This window comes from Haliaeetus albicilla, chromosome 26 (genome assembly GCF_947461875.1).
Source record: "Haliaeetus albicilla chromosome 26, bHalAlb1.1, whole genome shotgun sequence".
NCBI classification, from domain to species: domain Eukaryota; kingdom Metazoa; phylum Chordata; class Aves; order Accipitriformes; family Accipitridae; genus Haliaeetus; species Haliaeetus albicilla.
Genome location: NC_091508.1, coordinates 19,388,105 through 19,402,455, shown reverse-complemented (window position 1 = coordinate 19,402,455; position 14,351 = coordinate 19,388,105). Strand labels below are relative to the sequence as shown.

The window sequence follows — 14,351 nt, the reverse complement described above, 5'->3', positions numbered from 1 at the left end:
GTGAGGATACGGTGTCCTGGCTGAGGGCTGAGTATTGATGAACATGCCTCTGCAGAGCTCTCCTGGATCCGGCAGCAGGAAAATCAGCTCTCCTGAGTAAATGGACACCGGGAGTTACATTTCCCCCCTCCTCGCCCAGACTCTCCTGGGCATAGGGAGGTTCACCAGACAACCATTTCCCTCCAAACATGCTGCAGGTCCGGGGCAGGGAAAGCCTGGTGCCGTGCCCTGCGAACCATGCCGGCGAAGAAGAGACGCGATCCGGAGGGTACGATCAGTGCGTCTGTCCGAGCTTCCAGGACACACCACAGAAAGGGAGCCCAGTCACAGACACAGCACATTCCCCAGCCCCCCTCGTGCCCCCTGCGTTCTCCAAACCTCTCTGATCTTAATTTTCCTTTGATCTCACAGCACTTTGCAAAATGCATTATTTAATCACAATTCAGCCTCCGATCACTTTGAAGGTACCACCGTGTTGCCAAACAGAAGGGAAATGTTCTTTCTACTATTTCAATATATTACAAATAACCTTGCAAATATCCACATCGACAGACGACACGCACTAAGAGAGAAGGCTAGGCAGACAGACAGACAATTTGATTCGCTAGGTAAAACAACCGGGGGAAAAGAAATAATAAATGGGTCTCATAATCCCTGGTAACATGGAAAAAAAAAGATCCTATCTTCATTCACGGTCAGCAGAACCACTACATGAAATACTTGTCTCGGAACAGCAGAGCTGTAATACCCTAGCTCTTTTAGAAGGCACAAGCATGCAGCCTGGAGGCGAAAGGTGCCCCTTTTTTCCCTGCGAAGGGAAGACAGACGGAAGGATTGTTTTTCTCAGCCATTTCCAAAGTGCCAAGACCAGGCACCGTACCAGCCCTCCAGCAAAACAGGGACAGGAAACATACGGCACCACCAAAACCTACCGCAACTCCTCCACCGCATTTTCCATCCCATTAACGACTATTGATTAAAGGCAGGGAAGCAAAAGGCGAGCTTGCGGGACTCGCACCTGCTGTCCCAAGCTGCTTCGCCCCGCGACTGCAAGCGGCGACGAGGGAAACTTTGCCACCCTTTAGCTGAAGGCATGGGGAGGTGGGGGGGGGGACACCCGGCGCGCCCCCAGCCCCCAGCTCAGGGCTAGCGCTGCCTAAACCCGAGAGCTGCGGGAGGAGAGGAGATCTTCTCCCCGCACCGCCAGCCTTTCCCGACCCCTCTCGCAAGCGATGCTCCCCCCACCCTCCCCGCCATCTCGGGGGGGCCCCTGCCTCTCCCCGGGGCTCTGCTTTCTGCAGCAAGGAGGGAGCCAGACGGCCGCGGAGCTCCCGGGGGTACGGGGTGGGTAACCGGGCAAAGAGGGACCGGGCGGCCGGGGCGGGGAGCGGGACGCAGCCGCCCCCCGGAGGCAGGGATGCTCCGGGCAGCCAAGCGACCTTCCCCCCCCCCCCCCCTTTTTCCCCACCGCACTTACTCCCGTGCTGCGGTCCAAGGTGCCGCCCGTGGCCGCCGTGAGTTTGGTGGTGTTGAGCCCCACGAGGGAGGGCAACGTCTGCGACATCCAGTTGGTGATCATGGCCATGGTGCTGAGGACGACTCCAATCTTGAGTAAAGGCACAGACATGTCTGCGGGGGGGGAAGCCAGGCACCCTTCATTCTGTACCGGCGCCGGGCTCCATACCGCTGGGGACGGGCTGCTCCAGCCGCCCGGCCGCCGCCACCGCCGCTCGCCGCCGGCCCATCGTCCGCCGCCGGCCCGCCGCGGCCCTGCCCGGCGCTTGGCGATGGGTTTTTAACCGGTTTGCCTGTTGCCGGAACCAGTATTTTTTTTTTTTTTTTTTTTTACCGGAGCACGGTATCACCGGAGCGGGGTTACCTCCCTGCACCCGCCGCCGGGCGCGCCCCAGCCGGAGCGGAACGAAAGGGCTGCAGGAGGCGGGATGGGACCGGGGCGGGGGGGAGGGAGGGAGGGAGGGAGGAGCGGGGAAGGGGGGGTAAAGAGGGGGGGGGGGGCGTGAGCGCCGCGGAGCGCCCAGCCAGCCGGAGCGACTGCGGATGGGCGAGAGGGAGAAGGAGGGGAGAGAGGAGGGGAGGAGAGATTTGGGGGAAGGAAAAAAATTGGGGAGGGAGGGAAAAAAATTGGGGGGAGGGAAAAAAAAAATTGGGGGGGGTGATTTGGGGAAGGGGGAGTGGAGGGAGAGGAGAAAAAAATGGGGGAGAGGGGGAAAAGATTTGGGGAGTTGGGGAAAAGGACTTGGGGAGAGGTGGAAAGGCTTGGGGAAGGGAGAGGAAGGTTTGGGCAGAGGGGGAAAAGATTGGGGAAGGGAGGAAAAAAAGTCGGGGAAAGGGGAAAAGATTTGAGGAGACGAAGAGATTCGGGGAGAGCGGAAAAGAATTGGGGAGGGAGGAGAAGAGCCTCGGCGAGGGGACGGGGCGGGGGGCGGCTCCCCCGCTGCGGCGCGGCCCCGCTGCGGCGCGGCACTGCGGCGCCCCCTGCTGGCTGACGGCGGGACCGCCGGGCGCGCTGCGGGGCCGGGCGCGGTGCGGGGGTCGGGGTCGGTCGGTGGTCGGCCGGCCGGCCGCAGGGGCCGCGGCGAAAAAGGGCTGTGCGGGAGACAGAGCTTCTCCAGGGGACAAAGGGGAGCTGCTGCCAGCGAGGGAAGCCGGGAGCAGCGTTTCTCCGCTGCGCTGCGCGCAGGGGCTGCGCTGCTCCAGCGCAAATTCACGAGGTGGGGGGCAACTGGTGGTCCCCAAATGCGTGGTCTTACCGGGCCGTGGGCCGTCAGAGGGTTCGCCGCATCCCCGCTTGCCCCCTCACCACATTCGGCAACCACAGCCTTCCGACCCGGTACGCTTGAGCTAAATCAAAACGCCCTGGCAGCTCTGCCTGCCCTCGAGTTGGCAGCCCTGCTCCTGCCCCAACGCTCACCCCATTCCCAGCAGGCAGGGCTGCCTGGACAGGAGAGATGGGACAGCATCAGCCACTGCTAGAGCATCCCATCCTCGAGTTTGGAGAAAACTCTTGGCTTTCTGTGGCTGGTGTGGCTCCGAGGCAGACCCTGTCGAGGAACGCTATGGGCTGTTTACACTGCGAACAGCATACAGCCCGTCTGTGCAGGCCTGGCGTGTAGTCTGCAGCGAGATGGAGCTTGTTCACAGCTCAGGTTTCCTTAAGGCGTTTGCAGAACTGTCCTGGTTACTCCAGAACCAAAGTCTCCAACCAACAGAGACCTGCAGTTCCTTGCACATCCTTCCCTAAGTGAGCCCTTAAACACCCTGTGCAAAGCAAATTATGAAATTAATCCCCTGGCCCTCTCCAGAGGATGGAAGTGACACCCCTCGCTCCACTGGTATAGGACCAGCCTCAGCATGTTGGAGCAGCCACCACGGCCCTTCTCCAGGAGACCCCGAACTGTTCCGTGGCCCCACCACCCCCAGTCTGGCTGGCCCGCGGGAGCTACCACATTCCCACTGGAGTCCGATCAGCCCAGCCCCAAACCTGCCACCTCCAGAGCTGCTCTTCCGATGGCATGGCTCCATGGGGTTGTGGGTCTTACAGCCCCCTCCCCAGCAGCTGGCTGCTGGTCTGGGCAAAGGGAGCAGGGACCAGAAACAGCCAAGCGGAGCTGTTTCTGCAGAGAGCGCTGGGGGAGTTTCTGTAAAGCGCTGAAATGAAAGCACACTTAGCAAGTCCACCAGGTGGAGAAAAAGAGATGAGTTAGAGTACGAGCGCTGATGCCAGGTCGGATCCTGTCCCTCCGACAATGTGGCAGCAGAATCAGACGCTGGCAGCTGGAAGGCAACGGCTGGTGCGTGTCACAGGCTGCAGCAGCTGAGATGCCATTCCCTTCCCTCGCTTCCCAACACCTGCAAACCACATCACCCCTGCCCTTTCCCCCACCTGGGGCCAGACCAGCTCTAATCCGGGAAAGTCAGCTAGCTGACAGGTCAATCTGCTGTTGAAATCAATAAGAAAACACTCCTGCCCTCTGAATTGGACACCCCTGCTTAGGGATCCCAAAGCACATAAATTACTTCCACCCTGTGAAATCAGCTTCACCCAGCCCAGGCACCCTCTCCATGGCAAAACTGCCGTCGGGTCGTGCAGTGTTGTGCCTGAGGAGGTCAGCACCAAGGAGGTGTTTTGGGCTGTGGTTGTAGGAAGATTAGGCAAAAGCCTCGGATGGCTTTGATCTTTTAGAATAAATCACAGCTCCCCATTCTATTCCAGTTCAGCCTGTTCTGCTCTAACAGGTCCTTATGCTGTGCTCAGCACTGTAGCAGCTGACACTGATAGCTTATCTGATTTCATACCATAAAAAACATATGAGTGCTACACTTAAATCACCTTAATGTTCATTCTGAAACTGAGTTTGTGAGTAAAGTTTATCCCTCATATTTGTCTACTCCAAACACATACAAAGGGAATTAGACCTACGGATACTTTATTATTCAAAATGGTATTCAGCAGGGTAAGAAGCACTCCTTTGCCTTGCTCTGGATTCCACCTGGGCTAAAGAAAGACTCATTTCCTACCAGTGCACACAGGTGATTTCATTCACATGCCCTTCAAGTGCTTTGCAATGATTAAAGCTTCTGCAGACGGGGACAGTAAGGTACAGAGAGAGGAGCAGCAGCTGTAAGTCCCTCCTGAGGAGGAGAAGGCCCATTACTGGGAATCTTTTCCCACTGCCTGGCACAGAGGGTCTGTGCAGGGAGGGGAGGCTGGGCTCGGGCACTGGCAGTCAGCAGAGCTGCTCCTCTTCCCTTGGAGCAAAACCCTTCATGTCAGCTGAAAGAGGGGCTGTGTGTGTGTAATAACGGGGGAGAGAGAAATCCAGGTGATTTTCTTTCTTTCTCTTGCTTCTAGCCGAAATAGCCAAAAGCAGCAGTTTTGGGGGAGTCTTTTCCTTGCTGGTAAGATAAAAGGAGTTAAGGTAGGGACACCAAGAGCTTGACTGTTTTTCCATACCTTTTCATAAAGTTCAGTGACTTAATGCATTAATGACCTGTGCCGGGAGCAGGATGGCCCTGAGCCTGTAGGGTATAACCCAAGCTGGCAGAGAGCCACAGCCCTTCCCCAACACATCAGGCTGCCCGTGACATGGCAACGCAAGCTGAGCCCACGTCAGGTTGTCCAAAGCAGAGACCTGACAAAAAAAGAGGCTCCCAGAAATGCCACTGTTTCCCTTTTTTAGGGGTGAAGGGTTATTGAGAGGGAAGGTGGGGCGGCTGCTGCTGCGCAATGAGATGCTGCTGGTCGCCTCGTGCCATGTTAGGTTGTGGGCGTCAAGCAAGAAAATGACCTCTGTCATCTCAGTTCCTGAAGTAGGTGATGTGCAAATGTGGAAACCTCTTCCCTAACCTAATGATTTTCCTGGTTTTAGAAGCCCAGTGTGGCAACAAAACGAAACACAGGTAGCAAAAAAACAGTAGGGATATGAACTTGATGTGGGAGATCTGACATTGCCTTTACTTGTGCTAGGGCAAATTGGAAGAAATGCTAGTGAAATCAAGAAGGAGGAGACTCAGGTGACTCTTTTTGACCTGACAGCATTCGCTGATGGGCCTTCCCAGAGCAAAGGAGCATCTGGCCCTTAAATGTCTTCTGCACCAGTTTTGCTGAACTGCTTGAGCTCACCTTTCTCCTGCTCACTTTGGGTTTTTTTGCACAGGGCATTGCCTGGAAAAAAAACCTCATGATGTCCCTGAGTTTTTCTTGTCCTGGTGCACCCGCTACAGTCACCCTCCCCACAAGAGCAGGGGTTGCAGAGCTGCCCTCTCGGTGCCTCTCCTGCTGTAAGCAGAGAGTAAACAGCAGGAAAAGATGAACTGTTAGGGCACAAAAGATCCTATTTGCATGCATATATTCTGAGCAGAGAAAGAGGAGGAATGATAGATAAAAGCAAAGAACAGGGTCTTCCAAAATAGCTACTTAGTGGAAAATTCCGCTGCTGGGAAGTGATAATACAAAATGTGACTGTCTGCCTAAAGGAGGCCTACAAGGGTCAAGTTTGCAAACACAGCCAATTCCTGTGTGTGCGTGAGTGTGTGTGAGTGTGCAGGACACGGTGGTCATTGTCTCCCTCTCCTGGCTGGTTCAGAGAAGAGGTGCTGAAGTTCCTGTGCTCCCAAGCTTATGTGGAGATGCTGTTCGTAGACCACAGTCAGAGAACTCTGATTTAATGCATGGTGAGACGATGGGATCTGCTTTAAAATACATACACTCGTATTTTAACACCTCAAATCTTGCTGGTGCTCCAAGCTGGCTAAGTAAGTACTGGAGGCATCTCAGCTAACACCTGCCATCTCCAGCAAGGAGGATGTGTCCAGCTCAGCCGGTTGCCCAATGGAGGGCAGTGCCCCAGGCACCTTCCCAGGGCTGGCAGCTCCTCTCCTGGGAACACAGGACTCAGTAATTTGGCAGGGCACTCAGGCCTGCCCTGGGACTGCTCTGCAGTACACGGGACAGCCCATACTCCAGCTCTTTCCGAGTCCTTCTCTCTGCACTGGAGACCCACAAGATGTGCCGTGCCCTCTGGCCAGGGGCTGCGGGAAAAGTCTGTCCTTTCCGGAAAGACCTTGCTGTGTAACTTCAGGGATCCTCCTTAGATACTTGGACTAAGTAACTTTTCTCCAAAGCTGCCTCCTGTAGCTGATGGAGAGGCTCTGAACTGGTCTCTCGGAGGACCCTCTGCCTCCACTGACTCTTTGCATCCCTCCCGGCGTCCTGACTGATGCCGGGCTGCCAGAGTCCCTGTTACTGCCCCACTGGCAGGTGCTGCCGCACTTGCAAGAGGAGTGTGGATTGCATGGAAGCAGGGAAAGGAAAGGACCACCTCCGTCACGCGCGGATGGGAGAGCACCCCCTGACCGAGGGCGAGGTGCCGCTCTCCCTGGCACCGCACAGCACGTCTGGCAGCCGAAGGCCGTGGGGATGCCAAGCAGCTCTGCGTGGGGGTCCCTGCAGCGGGGCTCAAGGCTGAGGGTGAGGAGGTGCCGGTACAGCCCAGCCCTGCCTGCTCAGCGGGCTCAGGCCAAGGGTCCGAGCCCACCCCAGCACTGCGCTGGGTGGTCACTGTGCCCCTCTGCATTCTGCCTGGCACCATGGGGTTTTGGGGGACAGAGCCCTGAACTCTGCTCTTGAGCGAAGGATGATGTTTTTCATCCCTCTCTCAACTCAGTAAACAGTCACCCCCTCCACTCACACTCCCCATCGCCTGGGCTTGTGGCAGGAGGTATCCAAAATCCCTCCGCACCGGCCTGTGGGCAGCAGGAGGTCTGTGAGCAGTGTCAGGCAGAAGAGGAAGCCCACCTACCCTCGGAGGCAGCTTGGGCAACTTCATCCTCATTAAGGAACATACGCTTTGTACCCATCACCTTTGGAGCGTGGGACAATCTTCTGTTGCATTTGCCATGGGGCAACTGTCCCTTGGCAGGTCACGACTGCCACAGCAATAAATCATACCAGGCTTCCCTGATTTTTAGGTCTGACATCCAAATATTCTTGCCCCTTCAGCTGGTTTTGTCACTACCTGTGCTACCATCACTCACACAAGCCTCGGTCCTGGAGCCGGACCCTGTCACCTCAGCACTGGACCAACGCAAAGCAAACTCTTCCCCTCCTGTCACAGGGAACGTATGGATGGACAGACGGGGAAAGCGAAGGAAGGAAAGAAAATGGCAATTAAAGACCCCAAAGTGCTTTGGAAACAGTGACCACGATGCTGCAGATCACTGCCAGCTCCTGGTGGGACTCTGTGTGAAACTGCCTGTGCCTGGTTCTGTATTTCACTCCAGGAGTGGCCACGTTTTGGAATCAGGCAGCCCAACGTGCTCCGGAAAGTTAACCCCCAGCTATGGACATGGGGACTACTCCTTCCGCACACAAAACACTCCGCAACCTTTCCTTTCATTATCCGCACAGTGAGTAGAGTAGAAACACCCTGCAGCAGAAAGGACATGCTCCTTATGTTACACTGGAACAGAATAATCCCCTTTGCAGGTCTTCACTTCGCTAAATCTGTGTTTAGCTAAAGCTGCTCTTGACATTAAACTCATGCTCTAACAGCGAGTGCCAATACATGTCAGAGGCTCTGAGCTAGAGCAGAGCCCATTAAAGTCGGCGCAGGTTTCACGGGCGCGTCAGTGGGTTCCTGTTACTCGGATGTTTTGGTTAGGAACGATGATTTTTTTGGGCGTATTTCCCTGGGTCAGTCGCACGCCTCCAGTCAGAAAGTGCCTTTACACTGAAAACTTGTTCTGCACGTGGCTTGCTAGGAAACACGACATTGCTCCAGAGTTGCTCGCTGCTGCGTGCTCCTGAACCGAGGGCTGACACGTGCTATCGCCCTGCTGTTATCTTTCCAGGAGATCTTTTGCATTTTGGCTGCTTTTGAATGCTGCCTCCCATGTGGGATGGGGAGGAGGGCTGGGAGCCAGGACCTGGGTCCTGAACAAGGAGAAAGCTTCCCAGGGCCAAAACCCAGGACAAAGCCAGTCCGTGGGCTGGGACCAGGGCTCCTGTGCTCAGCTCTGGAAGGGCGGTGGCAAGCAATAGCTACAGTCTGCAGAAGAGGGAGAATCAGGATTTTGAGGTGCTCTTCCCCCACGGTCGCATTTTGCTGGTGCTAAGACACGTCTCAGGCTCTGTGCCTCAGTTTCCCCAAGTGCATCTTCCCCCTTTTGGGGGGACTGCTTGACTGACTCAACCTCTCGGGCATCCCCCTGCCTGCCCGGGTCTCCCAAATTGCCTGGCCGAAGCACCCACAGGCAACAAACCCCAGAGGGACACTCCTTGGGTGTCTCTGTGCCTGCCTTGTTCCCTTTTGTTCATAGCTTCATCATCACAGCAGAGCAAAGCCAACACTTATCACTCATAACTCGAGAATTAGCTTCTTCCACTGCCAATGCAGTCTACAGCCTTATTCTATCTAATTCACTCAGATAGTAATTAGTTTTGTATTACTTTACGCAGTGATGCTAATACTGATTACAAGGACTGATAACCTGAGTAATAAATATGACCCAGGGCTGAAAATTACCTTTCTTTTTTATTGGTTAGAGTGGAAGTTAGTGAAATTAGACACAAATTGGTTTATGAGATGAGGCAGCTGCCTCCTGTTACAGGCTGCAGATTTGCAGCTTAATCCTACTAGTTTTCATGTATCTCCCTGTCAGGGTAGGGAAGAGCCCGGCTGCCAAACTGGGCACTGGGAAGTCCCCCATGGAGGGAAAGGAGCCAGCACAGCCGGGCTGGGTGCTGCCAGGGCAGAGGGGCACAGGCAGCTTTGGGGAGGGCAGCGTGCATCCCTGGCAGCTCCCCGCCTTGCCCTGAAAATAGCCCCGAGAGGGACCTGATGTGCTTTTAGGAAAATCAATGGCAAAATTGGTTTGGGGTTTGTTTTGGTTTGATTTTTTTTTTTTTTCTTCTTGCAGGAGCCCTAAATGTTTAATAACTGCCTGCTCCAGGAAGGTATTTCTTCCTGTGTGGTTTCAATGATTACTGGGTAAGTGGATGTCAGAGCGCCGGCTGCCCCACTCTGCGCCTGCAAAACTTTGAGGAATGCAAAGAGGTTTTCACTGGTAATATCCCAGCAGCTTGCCAGCAAGCACGAGGCATGACAAATGCACGGGTTGGACAGACAAGCAGATGGCATCCTGAACCCCCTCTGCTGACACCCCTGGCTTTACTACAGCAGCCCAAATCCTCTGCCCTTCTGGCAGCGCTACCTTTCTGCACGTGACAAGCAGATCCTTCGAGAGCGTAAGTTGGCTCTGCTCCTTCGTGGTCACCAGGAGAGCTGCCCTGGGTCTCACCGAGAAGAAGACAAGGAGAGAAAGCCCTGTGCTTTGCCCGGGAAGTCTTTTGCCCAGAGCTGCGTGCACAGCCAGAGCAAGGGTGCTGCACCCTGGGGTGCCCGCAGCAGCAGCAGCTCTGCCCCCCCCCATACCTGGCCACTGCACCCTGAAACCAGCCTGCTCAACCCAGCCGAAATATGTCATTTCGGGTTTTGATCACTGACCTGTGGAGAGCCAAGGCAAGGTGCAAAACAAATTAGGAGACCTTTGGCACCTAGAAGAAATCCCAGAGCCTCGTGCAGGTCTCGCTCTGGGGCCGGGGCTCTTGCCACCCCCCTTGGCCCTGCCTGCCGGGGGCACATGGGGGATTGAGGGGGGCTTCTGCAAAGGACCGGGATATGGGGGGGCATGTAAGGGCAGCTGTCCCCTTGTTTCACCCAGGTAAAACTACCATCCACCTTAGACAGGTCTCAAAGCCCCTACCAAACCCAGAGGTGCAGCCCACAGCGTGCGCATCACCCGTGTGCTCCTGGCCGGGCACGGGCATCCTTCCCCCCCCAGGGGGACCGTCAGAGGATGCTGCAGTACCAGTACCTTGAAGACAACTCCCTTCCCTCCACGAGAAGAGCTTTCCCAGCACCCAGCTGGAAGGACAGCCATGTGCTCACCCCCTCCAGCCCCATTTAACAGCCATCCCTCTCCCCATTTCTTCCTTTCTCGTGCGCTGGCCTGCCAGTGTCACTGCAGGGAGGGAAAGGAGGGGACGGCAGCAGCTTCTGCATCATCAGGGAAAGCTGCCTAAATCAGCAACCTCTCTCCCCTGAACCTCCCCCTGCATGGGATCTCTGTAGGGTCTGGGAGAAACTCCACGCATGTGATGGAGATGTGAATCCGGCACCAAATTAAACGTGGAAGACACTGAGCTGGGCGGTGCCTGGGCTGAAAGGCATATTTGGGGATTGCATCTGGCAGCTGTGCTACAGAAATGAGATGCTAAAACTCTGAAAGGGCTCTGCAGTGCCAAGCGAGTCGGCAGGCACGCTGGTGGGAGAGCTCTGCGTGGCCGGAGTGCGGGGCCTGGCAGGACTCGGCTACCTGCAGGCAGCAAAGCCCAGGTAGACACTGCAAACCAGAAACCAGCTCTAGCTGAAGGCAGCTTAGCAAAGCCAGGGCTTTAGCAGGGGCTTCCAACCTGCCGCCAGCAGGCAGGGACGGGCTGGGAGGTAACTCTGCCAAAGTCAGCCCGCAGCGCTCAGCCCCACAGTTCGGAGCAGATTTGATTCCCCCGTCCCCACCCCGATTTAAAGTTGGGCGAAAAGTTGGAGCGCTGCATTCACCAAAACAGAAAGCAAGAAAAGGAAAAAAAGTAGCCAGGCACGGCAGCATCCTCGGCACAAGAGGCGATAACTCCGCGTCCTTGAAAAAAACCCATCAATGCAGAGCAGTGGGGGCTGACAAGGGACGGTGATGGCCCCTGGGGAGTGGGCTACCACCCACGTCCGGGCTGTGGGTGCACTCCCCGGGGCTGGACGGGAGGGAAGGCTGAAGGGGCAGCGGGACAAGGGGCAGCCCCACCACACGGCTTTGCCACGACGCTGCCATGGCCCCTGGCTGGCCGTGTCCTTCGCTGGGCCGGGTGCGTAGCGTGGAGCCCCTTTTTTTGCTGATTCCTGAGCAATGCTGGCGGTCGCTGGCTGCTTTGTCCAGCGCAGCGCATGCGTGTTCCCCGTGCATCCTCTCGCACACAATGGGCTTCTCCTGGGCACTCACTTGCAGCTCTGGTTCCTTGCCACCCCTCCTCATCCATACAGCTCTAGGGTTTCTTTGCTCCCCTCCCTTGCCAAATTACTACCTTCTCATCCCTTTTCTGCAGGGCTCCATGCAATTAAGGCAGCTCTTTAGCCATTTCTTCCTGGGGGCAGCAGAAATACTTGGTGGCTGCAAAGCCAAAAGGCTTCAGCTACTGAAACTTCAGCAGTAGGGAAGTGACAGGAGAGAGCATTGTCAGCAGGAGAAAGGAAAAAAATAATCTACATAAAGCATCCAGGATGAGAGCCCAGCTGCTAATTGCTCCTACACTAAGAAGCCTCCATTCCCCTCCTATTTATAGCTGCTTTTTCTTTCTTTTTTGCTTCCAGGCAGCATCACAATTAACCCCACAATCTAGAGCATCCTCTTGCAATTACTTTTCTTCCTTTCCTCAGTGACTGGGGAAAAAAACAAAAGACAACCTCCCTGCCGGCCTCTCCCCAATTATCTTAAAGAAGTCAAATGGAGTTTTATTTCCACTTGTAAGAGATGGCTTTTGTGTGCCTCCTTTCCTCCCCCCAGCCCCACTACTCACTCACTCCAGGGGCCGGGACAGCAAAGGCAAGCATTAAAATGCAGTTTAAAAAAAAAAAAAAAAGGCGGAGGGGGGAGAGGGAGATAAATAAGATGCTCCTCTCTCCTAGAAGGCTGTCATAGATGGAAACATCGAGGGACATCTAAATGTCACCTAAAATCAGCAAAGCGACCCCCACACGAGGAGCTGGGGGGTGTGTGTGTGTGGGGGGGGTGACAAGGAGGGACCCATCACCGTGGCCTCCCGTCACGTCCCTGCGGGACCCCGGGACAGGCAACCCCGAACTTCGCCGAGCCCGAGCCCTGCAGTGGGGGTCCCGCTGTGTCGTGTGTGTGTGTCCCCCAGCCCCGCACGGCAACTTTCCCCGCAAGTGGGCCCCCCCACCCCCCACCCACCCTTCGGGGTGGCCACACTGGGGTAGCCCCCTTCTCTGCCCAGCTTTGGGGTCCGACCTGCTTCTTCTCTCCCCCCCCCGCAAGCCCAGAGGGGCCACCTGCACCGTAGGCTGAGCAAAGGTGGGGGGGACACACCGAGAAAAGGGGGACACACACGAAGGTGCAGCATCCTACTCCAGTTTTCTTTTGTGCTCTCGAGGTTTAATAGAAAATGGCGTTGGGGAGAAAGGGAGAGAAGGGGTGGGGGGGTGAAGGGGGGGTGGGAAAAGCAAGAGAGAAACCTACTTGAGTGAGTTCTGTGCCCATCAGGATGAGAAAGCAGAGGGTCAGGAGCTTGCTTGCCGGTTGCATGTCTCGCACCCAGTTCTAGGCACCTTGCATACAGATCACCTCCCGGGCGAGTCTCCCTGTGCCGATCACCGAGCGCCTCGCTGCCTCCTCAGTCCTTTATTGTTATTATTATTTTAATTAGAAAAAAAAAAAGAAAGAAAAAAATAAAAAAAAAAGACAACAAGATACAATTAAAAAAAAAAAAATCAGAATGGTTTTCCGGGCGGCTCTCAGCACCCCCAGGAAGCAATGCAAGAAATCTGCTTAGCAGAGCCTTCACTTTGCATATTTATTGGGATCCCAGTTTCTCTCCTCTGCTCTCGGTGCTGGCTCTCTGGTAATATTTTTTTTTTTTTCTTAATGGCTCCCCTGATCGAAAGACATTTGCGAGGAGAAATTCAACGGAGCACGAAATGATTATCTCTGCTATTGCCAAAAGTTTGCCTTGAAAAGGGGGGGTGATGGGGAGAGGACAGGGATTAAAAAAAAAAAAAAAAAAAAAAAAAAAAGAAAGGAATTGGTAGGGCTGGCTACTAGCAGGGGATGGCTGTGGAACAGGATGTGACATCAACTAAGGCGGGGGAAATTTAACTAAACACGGCAAAGGGAGAGCTGGAAAAGCAGCCTCGGGAGCGGCGGTGCCGGGAGAACGGGTCCTGCCGGGGGGGGACACGGACACGATGCTGGTGGGGCATCGCGGGGAGCAGAGCTGGGACCGGGCATTAGGGGGGGATAACCCCTTCCCTCCCTGCCACCCGGGGGCAAAAGGACTTGCAGAGGTCCCCCTGCTCCCTGGGGGTGCGGAGGGATGTCAGCCCCCCCACAGTACCAACCCCCTACCCAACCGAAGTCCTCCAGGAGGGCTGGGAGCAACAGCCGCTGTAAAGCTCAGACCCCAATTAATTTAAGGCAGTAGGAGCATGGTGAAAACCTTCTTGCTCTGCAGGGCATCCTGCATCCGCGCCCAGCACCCTGCAAGGGTCCTGCTGGTCCATCAGGGGCTTGGCGGGGGGGGGGGCTACAGGCAGCACCCTTCCCCCCCTAAGGTCTGTGGGGGGTGTTTAACCCTCCTTTCTGTCTCACACATATTCCTTGAATGCTTTCCAAACCACAGTTTTCCCAGGACCTCACTATTAAGTCTCTTAATATCTGGCAATGCAGGTGAATAGCATCATCCCCCTTTTCCAGAGGTGAGAAATGTAATGCAGATCTTCTCTTAATGATTATTGAATGATTTAATAGAAATCACTTGCCACAGGCCCGCAGTTAGCAGAGGCCCCACAAGAGGATTTTCCCCCTTGATTGCTCATTGCAAAGGGTTTCTTCTTCTGGAGTCCTCTGGTACTGGTTATTACTGGAGCGGGAGATGGGCTCTCTGTAGTGACGAGCTGATGCAGGACCTTTTCCAAGTCCTGGGATCACAGAGCACAGCATTCAGCAGAAATCAGGAAATTTACAGCACGGTGGCTGAGGCTCAG

The 14,351-nt window shown here is 55.3% G+C and overlaps 1 protein-coding gene across 2 annotated transcripts in view; it reads right to left on the bottom strand.

Moving 5' to 3' along the window:
• OLFM1 (olfactomedin 1) overlaps window positions 1-13,357 on the bottom strand; it is a 34,483-nt gene extending 21,126 nt beyond the window's left edge. Inside the window, exon 1 of one of the 2 annotated variants that reach the window (XM_069771053.1) lies at window positions 12,829-13,357. In XM_069771053.1, coding sequence (XP_069627154.1) covers window positions 12,829-12,894 — 66 coding nt within the window. In that variant the 5' untranslated portion in view covers window positions 12,895-13,357. Of the gene's footprint in view, window positions 1-1,477; window positions 1,918-12,828 lie in introns of those variants that run through there. The other variant, XM_069771052.1, reaches the window with a different exon arrangement.
• Between the last annotated feature and the right edge of the window lie 994 nt (window positions 13,358-14,351).